The 24,716-nt window shown below is 47.7% G+C and overlaps 1 protein-coding gene across 1 annotated transcript; it reads left to right on the plus strand.

Annotated features, from left to right (window-relative positions):
• The first annotated feature begins 253 nt into the window (after window positions 1–253).
• CHST14 (carbohydrate sulfotransferase 14) lies at window positions 254–1,601 on the plus strand. The gene has a single exon (XM_066588825.1). The coding sequence runs from the start codon at window positions 386–388 to the stop codon at window positions 1,430–1,432; it is 1,047 nt and encodes a 348-aa protein (XP_066444922.1). The 5' UTR covers window positions 254–385; the 3' UTR covers window positions 1,433–1,601.
• The last annotated feature ends 23,115 nt before the right edge of the window (window positions 1,602–24,716 follow it).

Raw genomic sequence — 24,716 nt, forward strand, 5'->3', positions numbered from 1 at the left:
CAGTTGGCAGTGCTATGAGCCCGTTGATAGGCAGGTAGGTGACGCAGCTGGCAGTGTTATGAGCCCGGTGACAGGCAGGTAGGTGACGCAGCTGGCAGTGTTATGAGCCTGGTGACAGGCAGGTAGGTGGCAGCCGGCGGTGTTCTGTGCCCGGCCGGTAGGTGGCTCTGCCAGCACTGTTATGTGCCACGCCGGCGGTGGGTATAGTTCCCGTCAGTGTCGCCCCCGCCCGCCCACGTCACGGTGACGCACTTTCCGGTGCCGGGACGGTGGCCCCCCTTGCAGTGAGGTTCGGGGTATCACTCCGCTATGAGCAGAGGCTGCCGGCTGTGGAGATGAGCGGTGCCCGATCTTAGCTCCGTCGTCTCTCCCCGCGGCTCTACAGATGGGGCCGGATACCCTCCCCGCGCTGAAGCGCCTCCCGTCCCGCCCGCTGCTCCGAGCTCCCCGCGGCGCGCTGCTGCCCTCCATGCTGATGTTCGGGGTCATCGTGGCGTCCAGCGGGCTGCTGCTCATGATCGAGAAGGGCATCCTGGCCGAGGTGAAGACACCTCCTCCCCGCGGGGACGTGGCGTGGCGGCGGGCAGGCAGTCGGGGCGGAGAGGAGCTGCAGGTCCTGCGGGACGTAAGGAACCGGACGATGCGGCAGGTGTGCGGGCAGAGGCGGGTGGCCCGCAGTGTGTGGGCACTGCCCCCCGGCGCCCGCAGGACGCTGCTCAAGCACATCATCGTCAACGACAAGTACCGCTTTCTGTACTGTTATGTGCCCAAGGTGGCGTGCTCCAACTGGAAGCGGGTGCTGAAGGTGCTGGACGGCCGCCTGGACAGCGTGGACGCCAAGCTCAAGATGGACCACAAGAGCGACCTGGTCTTCCTGTCCGACCTTTCGACCGAGCAGATCGCCCACCGCCTGCGCCACTACTACAAGTTCCTCTTCGTGCGGGAGCCGCTGGAGAGGCTGCAGTCTGCCTATCGGAACAAGTTCGGGGAGATCAAGGAGTACCAGCAGCGCTACGGCATGGAGATCGTACGCCGCTATCGCCAGGACTCCGCCGCCTCCAAGGGGGACGACGTCACCTTCTCAGAGTTCCTCCGTTATCTGCTGGACGAGGACGAGGAGAAGATGAACGAGCACTGGATGCCCATCTACAACCTGTGCCAGCCCTGCGCCGTGCCCTACGACTTCATAGGCACTTATGAGAGGCTGCAGGAGGATGCCAACCACGTCCTGGATGCCATCCGTGCCCCCGCATACATAAAGTTCCCCGAGAAACAAGCCTGGTACAAGCCGGTGACCAAGGAGACCTTCCAGTACCTGCTGTGTAACACCCCGCAGGGGCTCATCAGGGAGGTGCTGCCCAAATACATCATGGACTACTCCTTGTTCGCCTACTCCCTGCCCAATATCACCAGTGAGTACTGCAGGCAGTAGGGGCTTGTTGCTTGCAGGCAGTGAGATCATTTAAAGAAAGCAGGCAGTAAGGTCTTGTTGCTTGCAGGCAATAAGGTCTATTCTGTTGCTTGGAGGCAGTAATGTCTTGTTGCTTGCAGGCATTAAAAGGGTTGTCTCGCGAAAGCAAGTGGTGTTAAGCACTTCTGTATGGCCATATTAATGCATTTGTAATATACATCGTGCATTAAATATGAGCCATACAGAAGTTATTCACTTACCTTCCCTGCGCTGATGTCCCCGTCTCCATGGCTCCGTCTAACTTCAGCGTCTAATCGCCCGATTAGACGCGCTTGCGCAGAAGGGTCTTCTGCCTTCGGCTCAGTTCGGCAGCAGCGGCGTTCTGGCTCCGCCCCCTTCTACTCGTCATCGCGTAGCTCCGCCCCATCACGTGTGCCGATTCCATCCAATCAGAAGGCTGGGATCGGCACACGTGACGGGGCGGAGCTACGCGATTACGCTTAGAAGGGGGCGGAGCCAGAACGCCGCTGCTGCCGAGGCGAAGCGCGAGCGCAAGCCCTTCTGCGCAAGCGCGTCTAATCGGGCGATTAGACGCTGAAGTTAGACGGAGCCATGGAGACGGGGACGCCAGCGCAGGGAAGGTAAGTGAATAACTTCTGTATGGCTCATATTTAATGCACAATGTATATTACAAAGTGCATTAATATGGCCATACAGAAGTGTATAACCCCACTTGCTTCGCGAGACAACCCCTTTAATGTTTTGCAGCAGTTAGACAGTAGGGCCCTATTACTTGCGGGAAGTAATGTCATATAGCATGCAAGCAGCAAGGTCTTGTTGCTTAAAGGCACTAATGTCTTGCAGCAGTTAGGCAAGTAAGGTCTATCCTGTTGCTTGCAGGCAGTAATGTCTTGTGGCAGGCGGTAAGGCCATGCTGTAGTTCCTCCAGGCCAGCTACAGGCTGCAGGTTCTCCGTTCTCTTACCTTTCCCCAGTGTTACAGTGTGACTTCCAGTGTGTGCGGTGGCTGTACATACGTCTATATACTAGTGGGCATCCTACTCCTCATCTATGCAAGCAGGAACACGGGCACATCTATCTGTAGTGGGACTGGGACCGATCTTCTAGAAGCCGGCATTCATTTCATATAGTATTTGTCATTTCACACTACTTGTGATCAACATCCTGCCAACTAGACACTGCAACAAGCCACATCAATGTGGAAGGACCAAAAGGATGTCTTATGAAAAGAACTTATCTCCTATCCACAAGATAAACTCCACAAGGGTCCAGGTGTCCCTGACTGAATGGAGCGGAGGTCAAGTGTCTGCATTCTAAGATTACTGCAGATGCAAGCACTTACTATCTCTGGAAGTCCCTTAGAAATAGTAGTGGACAAAGGTGACCATGTCTCCATTCATTCAGGGACACTTGATTGTAGAGGGCTCAGTGGTTGGACCCCTACTGAGCAGTGATCACCTATTTTCATGGGACTTCCTGCTTTATAAAGGTGTCATTTAATGTCTGAAAAACTGCCTCAGCCGTTTGATAAAAGTCCGCGTTCAATGTCTGATGAAAAGTTCTGCAACTTTCTAATATACTTTGTATTTCAGTTCTCCCAATTTAAAATGTCTCTGCTTGCTTTTAACGAATGGAAGCTTTTTTGTTTCCATCCAGAAGCTGAAAACTAGTGGAAAAAATTTGTAACACCGTTTATTCCAAAGTTGTAGTGAATACATTATATTGATATATGGTAAATCAGAAAGCTCTTGTCACTGAGCACTTTCTTTATGCCCCACGCCGGTCAGTAAAGGGTGAATGTGTTACTATCTCTCCACTGCAGGCAGCAATTACACTTCCTCTACTTTAGGATTGCTATTTTATCACATTGCACCACATAATATTGGCATCAAGCACTTTCATGGAAACCCCTTTAAGGAAGATGCCATACAAGTGGCACAGTAATGTCTTTGAACAAGAGACAGTTTTGCAGGGTGTTAAAAGATCCCGCACACTGACCAAAGAAGTGCAACAGCGGTCTATACGGGCCAATCTCCATTACTGCTTGTGCACCCCATTGTTTACAGGTTTAGAAGTTGACACTTTTTAGACAATACTTGGGTCTTTGCACTTTCAATGTAACCAAAGATTTTGTACTAACTGAAGATCCTGAAGCTATTTTTTGTATTTTCTATGGTGAAGTATTTTTGTATAGCAGTCATGTATTGTATGTGATTTAGCTCATGGGTATATACTGGACAAAGCAGTGCGCTGGTCCTGGGAGCCAGAGGAGGTCTGAATTGGTGTTAATTTGTTCTGCGCCAGAATGGCAGGTAAAGAAGATTAAGGCCTCATGTCCACGGGGAAAATCAGGCCTGCTACGGATTCGACATGGAGAATCTGCAGCGGGTCCCTCCTGCCCCGCGGACATGGGCGCTGAAAATAGGAATTTAAAAGAATTTACCCATCCGGAGCGGGCGGGGAAGGTCTTCTCTTCCTCACGGCTGGATCTTCTTTTTCGGCCGGCGGATGAACTCTTCACGCCGGCGGCATGTCGCCGGCACGTCGCCGACGGGCCGCGCGCATGCGCCGGGCACATCCGCCGAGCCGAAGCAAGAAAGATCCGGCCGTGAGGAAGAGAAGACCTTCCCGGTCCGCTCCGGATGGGTAAATTCTTTTAAATTCCTATTTTAGGTCTCCCGCGGATCCGGACAGCTTCCATAGGCTTCAATAGAAGCCCGCGGGAGCCGTTCCCGCGGGAGACCCGCACGAAAATGGAGCATGGTCCAGATTTTTTCATGCTCCATTTTTTTAAAAATCACTTTTATTGACCATCCGCGGGTATTTATCTACCCGCGGGTGGTCAATGCATCCCTATGGGGTGCGGATCCGCTGGCAGGAGAAGAGTTAAAATCCGCTGCGGATTTTAATTCTTCTTTTGCCCGTGGACATGAACCCTTAAAGAGCACTTTTGGGAAGCTACTTAGTGTTGACATACAGGCATATTAGAGCAATCCGTACACCTAACCCCTTAAAGGGGTTGTCCCGCGCCGAAACGGAACAGGTAAGTGAATAACTTCTGTATGGCTCATAATTAATGCACAATGTACATTACAAAGTGCATTAATATGGCCATACAGAAGTGTATACCCCCACTTTGTTTTGCGGGACAACCCCTTTAAGGACTAGGGTGTTTCAATCCTAAAGCACCAGCCTTTTTTTTTTTTTTTTTAGGAATTTTAGCCATGTGGTGGGTTTCACTGCCCTATTTGTTTTTTCATCAGCTATCAACATTTATTTTTGTTCTGTTTTCCGTGTTATATAGAGCGATTTAGTTTTTTTTCAGTTTTTTTTTTTTTATTAGGGGAAAAGCTGAAAAAAAGATTTTTCTGAAAAATTTATACTTGTATATTTTTAAAACTAGTATATTTACACTAAAATAAAGTATAGCAATGGGTGTCTCATTTTGTTTCTGACGTTTTGATAGAAAATTTGTATAGTCTCGGATTACAGGGCGTATATGGTGATAGTTTTGGTTGGCATTGACGATGGGTCATTATCTAATATATATGTAAGTATATTTTTATTTCATTCTGTAATTTTTTTCTACTTATTTTTGTAACTATTTTTTTTAACATCTGTGTCCCCCATAACGTCATATGAGACCTCTGGGGATCATTCACGCTGTATTTTTCTATTTATCACTTTTTCACTATAAGTGGAACATCCATAGTAGCCCCAGTTACAGGGGAAAATCTACCCCTGTAGTGGCAGTAGTCACTAACAGAGTTGATAAGGGTCTGTGACCGCTGGGTTGAATAGCAACAGTAACACTTTCTCCTCCAGGTCCTTGGCTGTGACTAACTTTGCAGGCGCTGGGGCTTTAATCCCGAGCCATATTTTTACTATCGTCTGGGATTAAAATCCAGGAGCAAGCGCCATAAATTTAGTGTTAATGGCTGCTTTATTTGTGAGAGATCGGGTCTATTCCGGTGCCACATTGACCCATAATGTAACTAGCCAAATCCTGCAGCAGACTGGAAATTGCTATGAGATTTGCACTTTGGCTGTCATAGAAATTAAATGCGAGGGGTCCGTGCCGTTTCCGCTGTGTGTGAACGTGCTCTTAACCCCTTCCCGCTCCAGGGCGTAAGTTTACGTCCTGGCAGCTGGGAACTTCCGGCAACAGGGCGTAAACTTACGTCCTGGGGATAGCGCAGGATCACATATGATCCCGCGCTATCCTGCAGCGGGAGCCGTCTGTCAGTCACAGCCGGCGTCCCACTGCAACAGTGGGGGGGGGGGGGAGGGGCATCGGAGATGCCCCCCCCCACACTGTTAACCCCTTCCCTGCCGCGATCTAAGTAGATTGCGGCAGGGAAAGAGTTCACAGAGGGAGCGCGCTGATAACATCGCGAGAGCCTGGCATGTCGCCATGGCAACAGGACGCCAGACACTAGCATCCTGTGTTGCCAGTGCCTGAGATTGCTGTATAAGCGATAAGTAGCCCTGCCATGCCTTATCACAGCAACCATCAGGGCTGTAGTGAAAGTCCCCTCAGAGGGACACAAATGTTGTAAAAAAAAAAAAAAAAAAAAATGATTTAAAAAAACAATGTTAAAAAAAGTTTTAAAAAATTTTTTTTAATACTTTTTCTCAGATTAGCATAAAAAAAGGTAAAAAAGTTAAAGCCCCACATATTTGGTATTGTCGCGTCCGTAACAATGCGTACCATAAGCTGCACATGCTTTTGAGTGTGCACGGAAAAAAGCGTAAAAAAAACCGCTAAAAAACTGAGGCAAAATGCTAATTTTTAGCATTTTGCCTCACTAAAAACGCAATAAAAGTGATTTAAAAAGCCATATGTACCCCAAAATGGTACCAATAAAAACTACAGCTCATCTCACAAAAAATAAGCCCTCATAGAGCTCTGTACATCAAAAAATAAAAAAGTTGACTTTGAATGCAGCGATTTAGAAAAAAAAATTTCCAGAAAAAGAGTTTTTATTGCAGAAAAGTGGAAAAACCTAAAAAAAAATGTAAGAATTTTGGTATCGCTGTAACCGTACCGGCCCGCAGAAAAAATGGATTGTCTTATTTATGTTGCATAATTAAAGTTGTAAAAAAAAATAAAAAATCTATGGCAGAATTGATGCGTTTTCTCTCCCTGTTATCATTAAAAAAAAAAAAAAGTTCTCCCTGCACACTTGCGCAGGAATCACATTATAAGCACCTAGTCCGGTGGTATAAAACTCCTCATTGGCTACATGCTTATAGACTGGCCTCACATGGGAGGTGCTGGAGGTGCGATCAACTACCAGGCACCTACCTCCATATATGGTGGGAGTGCGTGATGGTTAGACCCTTCTGGAGGGGGGTGGAGAGGGTCCTGCGGGAGGTGTCCCCTAATATCTCTCTGACCCCTGACATGATCTTCCTGTGGAGACCATCCTCAGTTTTTCACCCTAAAAAGAACAAATTGATTGCTCTGCTGATTGACGCGGCTAAAGCCTTGATTCCTCTCCTGTGGCGACAAACAACCCCGCCCTCTCTCACCCAGTGGAGAGAAAAGGTGGACCTGCTCTTCAATTTAGAGGAGCTCTCAAGTTGGAACAACCATTCTCATGAAAATTTTTTGCAGTTATGGAGGCCGTGGACGGAGGCGAGATCCCTTGACGTGTTCGAGATCTGAACGTCAGCACCTGACCGTAAACCAATATGGAGGGTGAATTTAGTTGCTCTGCCTTGAAGGGTATAATTCGATTACCGGTACTCTCTCCCCCCCCCCCCCTTCTTCCCTTCCCCCCTACCCCTCCCCTCTCCCTTTCCTTTTTCTTTATTCTTTTCTTTTTCGTCTTTCTTTAGTGTCTAAGGCCAGCAATGTTTAATTTCTGTGCATTGACTAATTTTTCTTATCAGAAGCTCATGAGTTAAGAAACCACCGGGGGAGGGTAGAATTAGAGGTTGGGCGGCGAATTGACTTGTAGTGTTTTTCTGCCCTCAGTTGGTGTTATTCGTTCAAAAGTTGTTCAGAGCTGCTTGTGTTTTTATGTCCTGTGCACAGGGTTCGACTGTTTGTTTGTACTTTATAATACTGAATAAAAATTTGATTTAAAAAAAAAAAAAAAAAAAAAAAAGTTTTACAATATAGTCAATGTACCCAAAAATGACGCCGATAAAAACTACAGGTCGCCACGCAAAAAAACAAGCCCTTATTTGGCCGCGTCGACGGAAAAATAAAAAAATTATGACTTTTGATAAATGGAGAAGAAAATCCGCCAAAAATCCTTGCGTCCTTAAGCCCAAAATAGGCCATGTCATTAAGGGGTTAATATATACTTTTTATACACTTATTTTGTATATGATCTAATGTTTAGCAACAAAAGATCTATATGATTGTAGACTTTCTCATTTACTTGTTTGTTTACAAAAATTCAATAAACCTAGAAATGAATAGTGAAGCGACTGCCGGAACAAACAGCAAGCACAGTTGGATTCAGCTAGTTACAGGTGCGATCATATGGGACAACATGGCGATTGGAATGGAGTGGATTTCTCATGAGTAAAGCAGCCGGTAAATATATTAACTGCCCTAATATGTACAGTATGTCAACTGCACCCTGAGGAAAGGATACAGTTTCTCTGGAGTGTTGTTTTAAATACAGAAAGACATTTGTTTCTGCTGGGTGATTTCTAACCCTTTCTGTGAGCATCTCAAACAACATAAAAAAGGTTTATTTCAAATTAATTGTTTAATGCCTTTGATTAAGAACATGTGGTGATAGGAGGGGTGGGGGGAATACATGAATAATAAAAGATTTTGCATTTTTATTCCTTGTCATTCTTTTTTACCTTACTATGTCTAAATGAGGTGCAGAATCTGATGGAAATAATAGTTTGAGGCTGGAATCGCACACAAGCAGATCTTGGTGAATTTTCTTAGTAGATCGGTCAGGAATGCAATGTATCAGTCCTCCAGTTATATCTCCCATTCCTTTTGAATCTACTCCTTTTGGGGTTTGTTCACATGTAGCAGATTCATTGTAGAAATTTCTACACCTGAAAAATCCATTCACGTTCTCATCTTTACATGTATATTACACTATGCAGGAGAGGGGTCCGACATCAGAGTCCTCTTCTTTACATGTATATTACACTATGCAGGAGAGGGGTCCGACATCAGATTCCTCTTCTTTACATGTATATTACACTATGCAGGAGAGGGGTTCGACATCAGAGTCCTCTTCTTTACATGTATATTACACTATGCAGGAGAGGGGTCCGACATCCGATTCCTCTTCTTTACATGTATATTACACTATGCAGGAGAGGGGTCCGACATCAGATTCCTCTTCTTTACATGTATATTACACTATGCAGGAGAGGGGTCCGACATCAGAGTCCTCTTCTTTACATGTTTATTACACTATGCAGGAGAGGGGTTCGACATCAGATTCCTCTTCTTTACATGTATATTACACTATGCAGGAGAGGGGTCCGACATCAGAGTCCTCTTCTTTACATGTATATTACACTATGCAGGAGAGGGGTTCGACATCAGATTCCTCTTCTTTACATGTATATTACACTATGCAGGAGAGGGGTCCGACATCAGAGTCCTCTTCTTTACATGTATATTACACTATGCAGGAGAGGGGTTCGACATCAGAGTTCTCTTCTGTATATGTATACAGATAGTCCCCTACTTGCGAACATTCGAGTTATGAATTTCACAAGATGCGAACAATCTGTCCTGCACAGTATGATGTAATGCTATGGCATTATATCATACTGTGCAGGGACAGAACAGGCTTCTATCAAGCCTGTCCGGTCAGATCGCGGGACGCTGTGCAGTTGCTAGGCAGCTGGGGGCCTTCTGAAAGGCCCTAGGACTGCCTATGCAGAGCTCCTATCAAGCCGTGCGCTTGATAGGCACTCTGTATAGGCAGCCCTGGGGCCTTTCAGAAGGCCCCCAGCTGCCTAGCAACTGCACAGCGTCCCGCGATCTTCTCGTGGGACACTGTACGGGACACTTGAACATTGGGCACCGGCTGTTTCTTACAGCGGACACCCGGCGGCAGCAGTTCTGACGCGCCGCTCGAGGGAACTGTTAATGCTTTAAATACCGCTGTCTATTCTGACAGCAGCATGAGTGGCACTGCTTGTCGGAACTGGTGCCACCAGGTGCCGGCTGTAAGAACAGCCGGCACACGACGCTGTATGAAGCGGGATCCACCCGCAATCCTGCTCCATACAAGCATTTGTTCGGGCAGACAAACAAATGTACTTGCAAACAGGCTCCTGGAAAGGAACCTGTTCGCAAGTAGGGGAGTATCTGTATACATTACGCAGGGGAGGTGTCAGTCATTGGAGCTCTCTTCTGTATATTACAGTATGCAAAAGAGAACTCTGATGTCGTACCCCTCTCCTGCATACTGTAATATACATATACGGAAGAGAACTCCGATGTGGGGGTTCTCTTCCGTATATTTCAGTATGTAGAAGAGAGATCTGACATCACAGCTCGCCTCTGCATACTATAATATACAGAAGAGCGCTCCAATGACTGACCCCTCTTCTGCATAGTATAATATATATTACATATCTAGTGTAATGTATACATTAGTAACTCACAAGCTAATTTTCCAAAATTACTAATGGAATCATCATGACATCATTTTTATGTGTTTCTGTTGAGTAATTCCAAGGAACCCATATCACGCTTTCCCACCGAAAATAATTAAGAGCTGGGGAGGATGTAGGTGGCAGGGAAATTGGATTGGAAAGGGTTAAAGCCTGCCTTCACACGTGCTGTAAATGCTAAATGAATCCTCAGTGTTCTTGCTGCAGATTCTAAATTCGCAGCATGTCTATTTATGCTGTGGATTTCTGATGTGGAATTCAACCCTTGAAATACAGGGGTTAAATCCTGCAGTGGATCTGCTAGAAAAAACGTGGCCAAATCTGTATCATGTAGGGCTCCTTCACACTGGAGAGAGTGATATCGCCGTGAGTAAACTGCAGCAATATTACAGTTTTGTTCATGTGATGTTTGAGCGTCAGCGATGTGTTTTCCTAGTAAAACATTGCAGCATCCTGCCTTTTTCTCTCATGGTAATGACAACAGTTGCTCATGTTAAAAATGCATCGCATGAACATCGGAAGTTTGCGCGTTGCGATGCGATACATTGGAGGCTCCATAGGGAAACATAGGCGAAAACAATAGCAAAACCCAGAAAGATAGGACATGCTGTGATTTACAAATCTCGCAACATCGCATGATAGAAAGCATCGCAAATGGGAAAGCATGGCTTTCATAATTCTGCGTTTTCTCGCATCGCTCAAAAATCACGTGATTTTCTTGCCAGTGTGAAGGCAGCCTTAGGTACAAATTTAGTCACTGGTTTTTTAGCATAATTTCTGCAGAATTTAAGTTGTGTAATGCATACCGATTCCGTGTGAAGGTGACTTAATACTAAGACCCTCTGCTTACCCTCCAACCACTGATTGATGGCTGTATATTACTTTACATGGGGAGACCGGTGTCAGTCAGTGAATGGAGGGCACCCGTGGGTATGGCTAGCCTCGCTAGTGAGCTGAGTATGAGGGAGGTGGAACAATGCATTTTAAGTACATCAAACATATACATTCACCTCATAGGGAATTCTGCCCTTGCTGGGGTTTAATGAGTTTCCAACTTAAAGCATTTATCTCCTATCCACAGAATAGGCTATAAAAGTTAGATCACTTGGACCCCCTACGCTGCCGAGATCTGAGAATCCTGAATGCTCCATGTGAATGTAATGGTGGTGTGCATGTGTGATTGCAGCTCCATTCACTTCTATGGACCAGAGGAAGATTTCATTGATTTCTTTCTGCCCTATAGAAGTGAATGGAGTAGTGGTCAAGAATAATGCACAACACACCAAAATTACATGGCGTACTCAGATCTTGGCAGTGTAGGGGGTCCCAGTGGTCAGAACCTCAGCAATCACACATCTATTTTAATATTTGTGGAGATGGAATAAATATGTTGGTTCACATTTAGACTAAACGATTCACTCTTTTGAATGATATCGTTCCGTTTAAAAGCATCTCAACAAAGCATCATTTAGCCCGGAGCTAATTTTGCTGAAGGAATTTGGCTTCTTGTATTCAATGCAGCAGCAATGGAAGAGTATTACATGCGGTTTCAAGTGAATAGCCATGGATGTAATACATGGATGGACGGATGCCACCAAAAAGTTTCTGCTCTGTGACGTCCATATACCCTAATAGGGCATGTGGAACAGGGAAACAACGCCCTTAAACAATTATACCGCTGTGCTCAACATCTACACCATCAGATGGGGCATCATTTTACAGCAGACAGAGTTCAGAAATCACAGCGTTTCTAACACCGGTCTGCAAAGCCCAACTGAAATCAATGGAAGCGTTGTACTGCGGTTAGTGTGGCGTGTGTGAGCAGCCTTAGCATTATGGAAGTCTGCCACGTATTATTGGTATGAATGACACTTTTTAATGACATTACTATATACTCAACAGACTGGAGCATGTGCTAATGCACTCTACACTACAGAGTATATTAGCTTATATTAACCAGTTTTTAGTTTTTTTGTGACCATACAAGCTCTGCGCTATTGCGTGCAAGTTTTTTTTTTTTAATTTTAAAGTGGGAACATAGGTCCTGCCATAAAGTCCATAAAGTATGGGTCCTGCAAGAGATGTCAAACATTATATGTTTGTACATCATCCACCCAATTGATGTGGTCATGAGGGCAAGCGTAGGAATGCTGCTATATATTGGCACCTTTACCACGCTAGCCCAAAGTACCCCCATAATCGCTCTTCTAATGATTATTAATCCCTACCCAGTCCCCCCCCCAGCATATAAATGCTGCTTCAGATTTGTGGCTAATCTGTTAACAATCACCACTTCACAGATATAAAGCAAGGTTTAGCAGTACTTCCAGTTTACATTTTGATCAAGTGTTCGTATGTTTTACTGTAATAGAAAGCAGTCCCTTTTACAGAGACTCTCTGTCATTAAACGAATTATGTGATAAGTATCGCTCAGCAGGCTTGACCTGCCAGAGTTATGTGTCATGTATATTCTCTACAGTACATTCCTGAGAAAAGCACTTGTCTGGCACAACTTGAACGTTTTTCTGTATGTCAAGGAGCACCAAGACAAGTTCTAATATACAGGATTCATTGTAGGATGTACTCTTATTCTCTTATAAATCAAGCTTAGATTTAAGCATGGAGTGCCATGGCCGGATGTCTTTGAAGGGGTTTTCGCTTTTAGGAAACCTACTCAATATTAAAGGGGTATCCCGGTAAGATGAAGTTATTTCCTATCTAAATCATAGTGGATAACTAGCTAATAGAGATGAGCGAACGTACTCGTCCGAGCTTGATACTCCTTCGAGTATTAGCGTGTTCGAGATGCTTGTTACTCGTAACGAGCACCACGCGATGTTCGAGTTACTTTCACTTTCATCTCTGAGACGTTAGCGCGCTTTTCTGGCCAATTGAAAGACAGGGAAGGCATTACAACTTCCCCCTGCGACGTTCAAGCCCTATACCACCCCCCTGCAGTGAGTGGCTGGCGAGATCAGGTGTCACCCGAGTATAAAAATCGGCCCCTCCCGCGGCTCGCCTCAGATGCGTTGTGACATAGCTGAGGGAAAGTGCTATCGTGTTGGAGCTGCTGTAGGGAGAGTGTTAGGAGTTAGTGTATGCTTCAAGAACCCCAACGGTCCTTCTTAGGGCCACATCTAACCGTGTGCAGTACTGTGGAGGCTGCTTTTTTGCAGTGTTGCACAAATTATTTTTTTTTTGCTATATCGGCCGTGCAGAGCATTGCGCCCTGCAGTAATACTACAGGGACAGATATGGTGGTTAGGCAGGGAGAGTGTTAGGAGTGATTGTAGGCTTCAAGAACCCCAACGGTCCTTCTTAGGGCCTTGCAGTGTTGCACTTTTTTTTTTTTTCTATATCGGCCGTGCAGAGCATTGCGCCCTGCAGTAATACTCCAGGGACAGAATTATGGAGGCAGGGACAGAAGACATATATTATTGATTGAATATACGCAGTGGGCCTTTTCTAAAAAATATTGGGCAAAAAATCTATTTGGCCTGCCTGTCACTGTGCTCAGTGTTCTGGGTCCGTGTGCTGGGTGTAGTAGTTCTACGAATAAATACGCAGGCAGCTAAGTGTTACAGCAGGCTTGCGCCAAATTATTTCCTGGCTCTGAAATCACCGCTCTGTTGCAGTTAATAACAGTGCAACACTCTGCAGTTCTGTCACACACTCCAGGGACAGAAGACATATATTATTGATTGAATATACGCAGTGGGCCTTTTCTAAAAAATATTGGGCAAAAAAATCTATTTGGCCTGCCTGTCACTGTGCTCAGTGTTCTGGGTCCATGTGTGCTGGGTGTAGTAGTTCTACAAATAAATACGCAGGCAGCTAAGTGTTACAGCAGGCTTGCGCCAAATTATTTCCTGGCTCTGAAATCACCGCTCTGTTGCAGTTAATAACAGTGCAACACTCTGCAGTTCTGTCACACACTCCAGGGACAGAAGACATATATTATTGATTGAATATACGCAGTGGGCCTTTTCTAAAAAATATTGGGCAAAAAAATCTATTTGGCCTGCCTGTCACTGTGCTCAGTGTTCTGGGTCCATGTGTGCTGGGTGTAGTAGTTCTACAAATAAATACGCAGGCAGCTAAGTGTTACAGCAGGCTTGCGCCAAATTATTTCCTGGCTCTGAAATCACCGCTCTGTTGCAGTTAATAACAGTGCAACACTCTGCAGTTCTGTCACACACTCCAGGGACAGAAGACATATATTATTGATTGAATATACGCAGTGGGCCTTTTCTAAAAAATATTGGGCAAAAAATCTATTTGGCCTGCCTGTCACTGAGCTCAGTGTTCTGGGTCCGTGTGTGCTGGGTGTAGTAGTTCTACAAATAAATACGCAGGCAGCTAAGTGTTACAGCAGGCTTGCGCCAAATTATTTTCTGGCGTTCCGTAAACGAAGTCAGCCTCCAACCACAGGCCAATAAGCGGCACATTTAATTATAGCGTTCTGTTTCTGCATTTCTGGTAATACAGCATGCTGAGGGGTAGGGGTAGGCCTAGAGGACGTGGACGCGGCCGAGGACGCGGAGGCCCAAGTCAGGGTGTGGGCACAGGCCGAGCTCCTGATCCAGGTGTATCGCAGCCGACTGCTGCGGGATTAGGACAGAGGCACGTTTCTGGCGTCCCCACATTCATCGCACAATTAATGGGTCCACGCGGTAGACCTTTATTAGAAAATGAGCAGTGTGAGCAGGTCCTGTCGTGGATGGCAGAAAGTGCTTCCAGCAATCTATCGTCCACCCACAGTTCTGCCCCGTCCACTGCTGCAACTCAGAATCCTCTGGCTGCTGCTCCTCCTTCCTCCCAGCCTCCTCACTCCATGAAAATGAGACATTCTGAGGAGCGGGCAGACTCCCAGGAACTGTTCTCGGGCCCCTGCTCAGATTGGGCAGCAGTGGTTCCTCTCCCACCAGAGGAGTTTATCGTCACTGATGCCCAACCATTGGAAAGTTCCCGGGGTCCGGGGGATGAGGCTGGGGACTTCCGCCAACTGTCTCAAGAGCTTTCAGTGGGTGAGGAGGCCGATGACGATGAGACACAGTTGTCTATCAGTGAGGTAGTAGTAAGGCCAGTAAGTCCGAGGGGGGAGCACACAGAGGATTCTGAGGAAGAGCAGCAGGACGATGAGGTGACTGACCCCACCTGGTTTGCTACGCCTACTGAGGACAGGTCTTCAGAGGGGGAGGCAAGGGCAGCAGCAGGGCAGGTTGCAAGAGGCAGTGCGGTGTCCAGGGGTAGAGGCAGGGCCAGACCGAATAATCCACCAACTGTTTCCCAAAGCGCCCCCTCGCGCCATGCCACCCTGCAGAGGCCGAGGTGCTCAAAGGTCTGGCAGTTTTTCACTGAGAGTGCAGACGACCGACGAACAGTGGTGTGCAACATTTGTCGCGCGAAGATCAGCCGGGGAGCCACCACCACCAGCCTCACCACCACCAGCATGCGCAGGCATATGATGGCCAAGCACCCCACAAGGTGGGACGAAGGCCGTTCACCGCCTCCGGTTTGCACCGCTGCCTCTCCCCCTGTGCCCCAACCTGCCACTGAGATCCAACCCCGCTCTGAGGACACAGGCACTACCGTCTCCTGGCCTGCACCCACACCCTCACCTCCGCTGTCCTCGGCCCCATCCAGCAATGTCTGTCAGCGCAGCGTCCAGCCGTCGCTAGCGCAAGTGTATGAGCGCAAGCGCAAGTACACCGCCACGCACCCGCACGCTCAAGCGTTAAACGTGCACGTAGCCAAATTTATCAGCCTGGAGATGCTGCCGTATAGGGTTGTGGAAACGGAGTCCTTCAAAAGTATGATGGCGGCGGCGGCCCCGTGCTACTCAGTTCCCAGTCGCCACTATTTTTCCCGATGTGCCGTCCCAGCCCTGCACGACCACGTCTCCCGCAACATTGTACGCGCCCTCACCAACGCGGTTACTGGCAAGGTCCACTTAACAACGGACACGTTGACAAGCACAGGCGGGCAGGGCCACTATATCTCCCTGACGGCACATTGGGTGAATTTAGTGGAGGCTGGGACAGAGTCAGAGCCTGGGACCGCTCATGTCCTACCCACCCCCAGAATTGCGGGCCCCAGCTCGGTGGTGGTATCTGCGGCGGTGTATGCTTCCTCCACTAAAGCACCCTCCTCCTCCTCCTCCTCCTCCTCCAACGCAACCTCTGTCTCGCAATCAAGATGTGTCAGCAGCAGCACGTCGGCAGCAGTCGGTGTCGCGCGGCGTGGCAGCACAGCGGTGGCCAAGCGTCAGCAGGCCGTGCTGAAACTACTCAGCTTAGGAGATAAGAGGCACACGGCCCACGAACTGCTGCAGGGTCTGACAGAGCAGACCGACCGCTGACTTGCGCCACAGAGCCTCCAACCGGGCATGGTCGTGTGTGACAACGGCCGTAACCTGGTGGCGGCTCTGCAGCTCGGCAGCCTCACGCACGTGCCATGCCTGGCCCACGTCTTTAATTTGGTGGTTCAGCGCTTTCTGAAAAGCTACCCACGCTTGTCAGACCTGCTCGGAAAGGTGCGCCGGCTCTGCGCACATTTCCGCAAGTCCCACACGGACGCTGCCACCCTGCGCACCCTGCAACATCGGTTTAATCTGCCAGTGCACCGACTGCTGTGCGACGTGCCCACACGGTGGAACTCTATGCTCCACATGTTGGCCAGGCTCTATGGGCAGCGTAGAGCTATTGTGGAATACCAACTCCAACATGGGCGGTGTAGTGGGAGTCAGCCTCCTCAATTCTTTTCAGAAGAGTGGGCCTGGTTGGCAGACATCTGCCAGGTCCTTGGAAAGTTTGAGGAGTCTACCCAGGTGGTGAGCGGCGATGCTGCAATCATTAGCGTCACCATTCCTCTGCTATGCCTCTTGAGAAGTTCCCTGCAAAGCATAAAGGCAGATGCTTTGCGCTCGGAAACAGAGCCGGGGGAAGACAGTATGTCGCTGGATAGTCAGAGCACCCTCCTGTCTATATCTCAGTGCGGTGAGGAGGAGGAGGAGGAGGAGGAGGAAGATGAGGAGGAGGGGGAAGAGACAGCTTGGCCCACTGGTGAGGGTACACATGCTGCTTGCCTGTCATCCTTTCAGCGTGTATGGCCTGAGGAGGAGGAGGAGGAAGATCCTGAAAGTGATCTTCCTAGTGAGGACAGCCATGTGTTGCGTACAGGTACCCTGGCACACATGGCTGACTTCATGTTAGGATGCCTTTCTCGTGACCCTCGCGTTACACGCATTCTGGCCACTACGGATTACTGGGTGTACACACTGCTTGACCCACGGTATAAGGAGAACCTTTTCACTCTCATACCCGAAGAGGAAAGGGGTTCGAGAGTGTTGCTATACCACAGGACCCTGGCGGACAAACTGATGGTGAAATTCCCATACGACAGCGCTAGTGGCCGAAGGCACAGTTCCGAGGGCCAGGTATCAGGGGAGGCGCGGAGATCAGGCAGCATGTACAGCACAGGCAGGGCAACACTCTTTAAGGCCCTTGACAGCTTTACGGCTCCCCAGCAAGACTGTGTCACCACTCCCCAGTCACGGCTGAGTCGGCGGGAGCACTGCAAAAGGATGGTGAGGGAGTACGTAGCCGATCGCACGACCGTCCTCCGTGACGCCTCTGCCCCCTACAACTACTGGGTGTCGAAGCTGGACACGTGGCCTGAACTCGCGCTGTATGCCCTGGAGGTGCTTGCTTGTCCTGCAGCTAGCGTCTTGTCAGAGAGGGTGTTTAGTGCGGCTGGGGGAATCATCACAGATAAGCGTACCCGTCTGTCAACCGACAGTGCCGACAGGCTAACACTCATCAAGATGAACAAAGCCTGGATTTCCCCAGACTTCTCTTCTCCACCAGCGGACAGCAGCGATACCTAAACAATACGTAGGCTGCACCCGCGGATGGAAGCATCGTTCTCTATCCCCATCAAAAACAGGGACCTTTTGGCTTCATCAATATGTGTATAATATTCCTCCTCCTCCTCCTGGTCCTCCTCCAGAAACCACACATAATCACGCCGAACGGGCAATTTTTCTTAGGCCCACAAGGCTCAGTCATATAATTTTTCAAAACAATTTTTATACGTTTCATTGCTCATTAAAGCGTTGAAACTTTCACCTCAACCAATTTTTATTTTAACACATATTCACTGAAAAAGCCAAAAATACCTGAAAGTCTGCAAAGCAGACACGGTCGCCATAGGCACGATCGCCATAAGGCAGGCACAATCGCCACCGGCACAATCGCCGTAGGGCAGGCGCAATGGCCTTAAGCCCTGAAGATATGTAGTAAGCCAGACAATAATGTGTGGAGGAGCAGCTTGTTCCTGGCAGGCTAATATGCAGTCACCCACTCAACCCAGCCCAGAATGGGGAGGAGTGACTGCATATACTAATAGCCTGCACATGTGAACGATACCAAAGATGTCAGCCATAGATGGGTGGTGACCCACCATACAGGATATCAACCCTGGCTGATATGACAGCGGGTTGCCCTGTATCTCCAAGGTGGGCCACACTGGCTGACATCTTGGGCTCCCCCACCAACTAGCAAACTACATACAAAGATACTAATGCATACTAATAAAATGCGGGTGTTAGTACTGCATTTTGGCCAAAACGCATAGGCTGACGGACCGCGTCGAGGTCACACCGCTTCCGTCAGTACCTACGCTAACTCACAATAAATTACATAAAATCACAGAGGTGAGGAAAAAGAAAAAAACACATATTCACTGAAAAAGCCAAAAATACCTGAAAGTCTGCAAAGCAGACACGGTCGCCATAGGCACGATCGCCATAAGGCAGGCACAATCGCCACCGGCACAATCGCCGTAGGGCAGGCGCAATGGCCTTAAGCCCTGAAGATATGTAGTAAGCCAGACAATAATGTGTGGAGGAGCAGCTTGTTCCTGGCAGGCTAATATGCAGTCACCCACTCAACCCAGCCCAGAATGGGGAGGAGTGACTGCATATACTAATAGCCTGCACATGTGAACGATACCAAAGATGTCAGCCATAGATGGGTGGTGACCCACCATACAGGATATCAACCCTGGCTGATATGACAGCGGGTTGCCCTGTATCTCCAAGGTGGGCCACACTGGCTGACATCTTGGGCTCCCCCACCAACTAGCAAACTACATACAAAGATACTAATGCATACTAATAAAATGCGGGTGTTAGTACTGCATTTTGGCCAAAACGCATAGGCTGACGGACCGCGTCGAGGTCACACCGCTTCCGTCAGTACCTACGCTAACTCACAATAAATTACATAAAATCACAGAGGTGAGGAAAAAGAAAAAAACACATATTCACTGAAAAAGCCAAAAATACCTGAAAGTCTGCAAAGCAGACACGGTCGCCATAGGCACGATCGCCATAAGGCAGGCACAATCGCCACCGGCACAATCGCCGTAGGGCAGGCGCAATGGCCTTAAGCCCTGAAGATATGTAGTAAGCCAGACAATAATGTGTGGAGGAGCAGCTTGTTCCTGGCAGGCTAATATGCAGTCACCCACTCAACCCAGCCCAGAATGGGGAGGAGTGACTGCATATACTAATAGCCTGCACATGTGAACGATACCAAAGATGTCAGCCATAGATGGGTGGTGACCCACCATACAGGATATCAACCCTGGCTGATATGACAGCGGGTTGCCCTGTATCTCCAAGGTGGGCCACACTGGCTGACATCTTGGGCTCCCCCACCAACTAGCAAACTACATACAAAGATACTAATGCATACTAATAAAATGCGGGTGTTAGTACTGCATTTTGGCCAAAACGCATAGGCTGACGGACCGCGTCGAGGTCACACCGCTTCCGTCAGTACCTACGCTAACTCACAATAAATTACATAAAATCACAGAGGTGAGGAAAAAGAAAAAAACACATATTCACTGAAAAAGCCAAAAATACCTGAAAGTCTGCAAAGCAGACACGGTCGCCATAGGCACGATCGCCATAAGGCAGGCACAATCGCCACCGGCACAATCGCCGTAGGGCAGGCGCAAAAGACTTTCAGGTATTTTTGGCTTTTTCAGTGAATATGTGTTTTTTTCTTTTTCCTCACCTCTGTGATTTTATGTAATTTATTGTGAGTTAGCGTAGGTACTGACGGAAGCGGTGTGACCTCGACGCGGTCCGTCAGCCTATGCGTTTTGGCCAAAATGCAATACTAACACCCGCATTTTATTAGTATGCATTAGTATCTTTGTATGTAGTTTGCTAGTTGGTGGGGGAGCCCAAGATGTCAGCCAGTGTGGCCCACCTTGGAGATACAGGGCAACCCGCTGTCATATCAGCCAGGGTTGATATCCTGTATGGTGGGTCACCACCCATCTATGGCTGACATCTTTGGTATCGTTCACATGTGCAGGCTATTAGTATATGCAGTCACTCCTCCCCATTCTGGGCTGGGTTGAGTGGGTGACTGCATATTAGCCTGCCAGGAACAAGCTGCTCCTCCACACATTATTGTCTGGCTTACTACATATCTTCAGGGCTTAAGGCCATTGCGCCTGCCCTACGGCGATTGTGCCGGTGGCGATTGTGCCTGCCTTATGGCGATCGTGCCTATGGCGACCGTGTCTGCTTTGCAGACTTTCAGGTATTTTTGGCTTTTTCAGTGAATATGTGTTTTTTTCTTTTTCCTCACCTCTGTGATTTTATGTAATTTATTGTGAGTTAGCGTAGGTACTGACGGAAGCGGTGTGACCTCGACGCGGTCCGTCAGCCTATGCGTTTTGGCCAAAATGCAGTACTAACACCCGCATTTTATTAGTATGCATTAGTATCTTTGTATGTAGTTTGCTAGTTGGTGGGGGAGCCCAAGATGTCAGCCAGTGTGGCCCACCTTGGAGATACAGGGCAACCCGCTGTCATATCAGCCAGGGTTGATATCCTGTATGGTGGGTCACCACCCATCTATGGCTGACATCTTTGGTATCGTTCACATGTGCAGGCTATTAGTATATGCAGTCACTCCTCCCCATTCTGGGCTGGGTTGAGTGGGTGACTGCATATTAGCCTGCCAGGAACAAGCTGCTCCTCCACACATTATTGTCTGGCTTACTACATATCTTCAGGGCTTAAGGCCATTGCGCCTGCCCTACGGCGATTGTGCCGGTGGCGATTGTGCCTGCCTTATGGCGATCGTGCCTATGGCGACCGTGTCTGCTTTGCAGACTTTCAGGTATTTTTGGCTTTTTCAGTGAATATGTGTTTTTTTCTTTTTCCTCACCTCTGTGATTTTATGTAATTTTTATTTTAACTGGGCTGCCTCCAGGCCTAGTTACCAATTAAGCCACATTAACCAAAGCGATTAATGGGTTTCACCTGCCCTCTTGGTTGGGCATGGGCAATTTTTCTCAGGTACATTAGTACTGTTGGTACACCAATTTTTGGGGGCCCTCGCCTACAGTGTAATCCAATTAACTTTTGGCCCACCTGCATTACAGCTGACGTAACATCAGCTGTGTTGGGCAATACAATGGGATATTTTTATGTACGGCCGGTGGGTTCCAGGGAGCCACCCATGCCGTGGGTCCACAGGGAGTTGTAAATGCATGTGTCCACTTCTAAAGAACCCCAGTCTGATTGGGGCATGCAGTGTGGGCCGAAGCCCACCTGCATTAAACACGACATTACCTCAGCTGTGATGGGCAATGCAATGGGATATATTTATGTACCGCCGGTGGCTTCCTGGCACCCACCCATGCTGTGGGTCCACAGGGAGTTGTAACTGCATGTGTCCACTTCTAACGAACCCCAGTCTGACTGGTGCATGCAGTGTGGGCCGAAGCCTGATGTTACCTCAGCTGTGATGGGCAATGCAATGGGATTTATTTATGTACAGCCGGTGGGTTCTAGGGAGCCACCCATGCTGTGGGTGCACACGAAATTTCCATTGCGGAGTTGTACCTGCCTGTGACTATTTATAAAAAACCGCGGTCTGACTGGGGCATGCAGACACCTTGACAGAATGAATAGTGTGTGGCACATGGGTTCCCCATTGCTATGCCCACGGTTGCAGCTCCAGATGGAGGTGGCACAGGATTGGATTTCTCATTGCTTCTGTACAGCATTGTGGGCTATCGCCCCGCCCCTTTTAAAGAGGGTCACTGCCTAGCGTGCCAACCCTCTGCAGTGTGTGCCTGCTTTTCCTGTGGCAGACGCACTTATAAATAGACATGAGGGTGGCGTGGCATGAGGGCAGCTGAAGGCTGGGCAGGGACAGTTTGGTGTGCGCTGTGGACACTGGGTCATGGGGGGGGGGGGTTGGGCAGCATGTAACCCAGGAGAAGTGGCAGCGGAGTGTCATGCAGGCAGTGATTGTGCTTTGCTGGAGGTAGTGTGGTGCTTAGCTAAGGTATGCATTGCTAATGAGGGCTTTTCAGATGTAAAGGTTGTTGGGGGGGGGCCCACTCTTGCTGCTATTGTGGCTTAATAGTGGGACCTGTGAACTTGAGATGCAGCCCAACATGTAGCCCCTCGCCTGCCCTATCCATTTCTGTGTCGTTCCCATCACTTTCTTGAATTGCCCCGATTTTCACAAATGAAAACCTTAGCGAGCATCGGCGATATACAAAAATGCTCGAGTCGCCCATTGACTTTAATGGGGTTCGTTACTCGAAACGAACCCTCGTGCATCGCGAAAATTTCGTCTCGAGTAACGAGCACCCGAGCATTTTGGTGCTCGCTCATCTCTACTAGCTAACCAGTAGGGGTTCCACTGCTGGAATCCCCACAATTAGTAGGATGAGGGTCCCTTGTCTGGAAGATGAATGGAGAGGCGGCGAACAACAGATAAGCTGAGCTCAAGCGCTATACCTGGCCACTCCATTCATTTGCAAGTCTCTTAGGCGGAAACCCCCCAAAAATCACAACATCAAAGAGTTGCACACTCCCAAAATAGAAAATAATGTTTTTTGGATGTGCACAACTTTTTGATGTCTTTTTTTTTGGTTCAGAGCACAGCTTTTGACAAATTGTGCTGCAACTCTGTAAAAGTTATTGTTAGTGGTGCACATCGGTAAGTTCTTCTCAGGGGGGCACAATTTCCCCATTCTGGTGGTTGGTGCGAGTCCCAGATGTTGGAGCCCCACCAATCAGCTAGATATCCCCTAAGTAGTATACGTCCATACAAAATGTCAAGCCGCCCACTTTTGGAAAGTGACAGGTGCCACGCCCCCTTCCCATGACCTTTGACCCTCTATCCCTTCGGCGCAGCAGCTGGCCGTCTGTGACGTGTATCAGGGGCCCCCATCCGCATTCTAAGCCTGTGACGCATCACGAGACACACTTTAGAATACAGTGTGTGTCATGATAATCAAGGGGGCTTATTATATGTATAGTTTGACTTGTTGTTATATACCAATCAAGTCGGCTTATGAGTATAAGGGTTAATATATAGAATGCATTTCAAGCCACTAACAGATTTTTTCAGCATTGCAGCTGTTATCTACCATTGAAGTGATCCCCAATGAATGGGTTATTATGTGTATAGGATGAGGTGATGTTATGTATAGTCTGAGCAGCTGTTATTACCATTCAAGTAATCCCCAATGAATGGGTTATTATGTGTATAGGATGAGCTGATGTTATGTATAGCCTGACATGATGTTATGTTCCATTCATTGCATACTCCAATCAATGGACTTATTATGTGTATAGGTTGACCTGCTGTTATATATCAATCATGTCAGTCTATGAGTATAAGGAAGTTAATATATTGAAAGTGCACAAACTAATGCAGAGTTTTATAAAAGCTTTATTGAGTGCGCAGAATATATAAACGATGCGCTGTAAGAAAAAAAAATACAGAATATAGAGTTATTACATAAAGGAATGCATAAGAATGATGACATAGATATGTATAACACTGTATAATGTTAAAAGAAATATAGTTACATTTTTTACAATCCTTTACAAAGTTAACCAGGACATGGGGCGCACTGGTGTTGGTCGCTTTTTAGGCAGCAGGCTCCCCTAGGTTATTCCGTGTGGAGTTGGGTAGAAAGTCAGGATTTTGTTTTTGGGGGTACCAGGTGCAAAGCCGGGACCTGAGCCTGTTTTCAAATCCTGGAGAATTTCTCTAGTGCTGTGGCTGCCAATGACCGTAGAAGGCATATTAACTTTGGCCAATGCTCACATAAAAATGTCCCAGCCCAGAGGGTGATTTTTCTTGGTAGCGCTATGGCTCTGCGTAGCATGGCGGATCAAGTCCAAAATGTTTGACCCATTAACCGGCTCACCTTTATAAACAAACTCGTCGCGCAAATTCCACGATGTAATATCGCCATTCTGCGACAGTCTGTTTAGCAAAAGCTCAGCATTTTTTTTGAACCGCGGATTGACATGGCTCACAATTTCGTGAACAGTATTTCTATTATCAGGAGAGGTATTTGACACTTGCTGATGATCAGCGTCACCAGCGGTTACGAGGTTTAAAGTTGTTAGCTCTTTTGCGTCCTGTTTAGCGTGTACCAAGTATCTTTGTAAAACATCTGTGTATTTTTTAATTTTCACATCATCAGGAATGTCACTACGTTGTAAAATCGAGCTAATTTCATCATCAAGGCGATGAATAGTCGTCTGTCGTATGCTCGGTGTCATTGTAGTAGATTGTCTTATCTTGTTAAGTTCG

The sequence above is a fragment of the Eleutherodactylus coqui genome, unplaced genomic scaffold (assembly GCF_035609145.1).
Source record: "Eleutherodactylus coqui strain aEleCoq1 unplaced genomic scaffold, aEleCoq1.hap1 HAP1_SCAFFOLD_33, whole genome shotgun sequence".
In the NCBI taxonomy this organism is placed as follows: domain Eukaryota; kingdom Metazoa; phylum Chordata; class Amphibia; order Anura; family Eleutherodactylidae; genus Eleutherodactylus; species Eleutherodactylus coqui.

Excerpts from the sequence above, each read along its gene's own strand:
- CHST14 (XM_066588825.1), top strand. The coding sequence starts at position 386 with ATGGGGCCGGATACCCTCCCCGCGCTGAAGCGCCTCCCGTCCCGCCCG.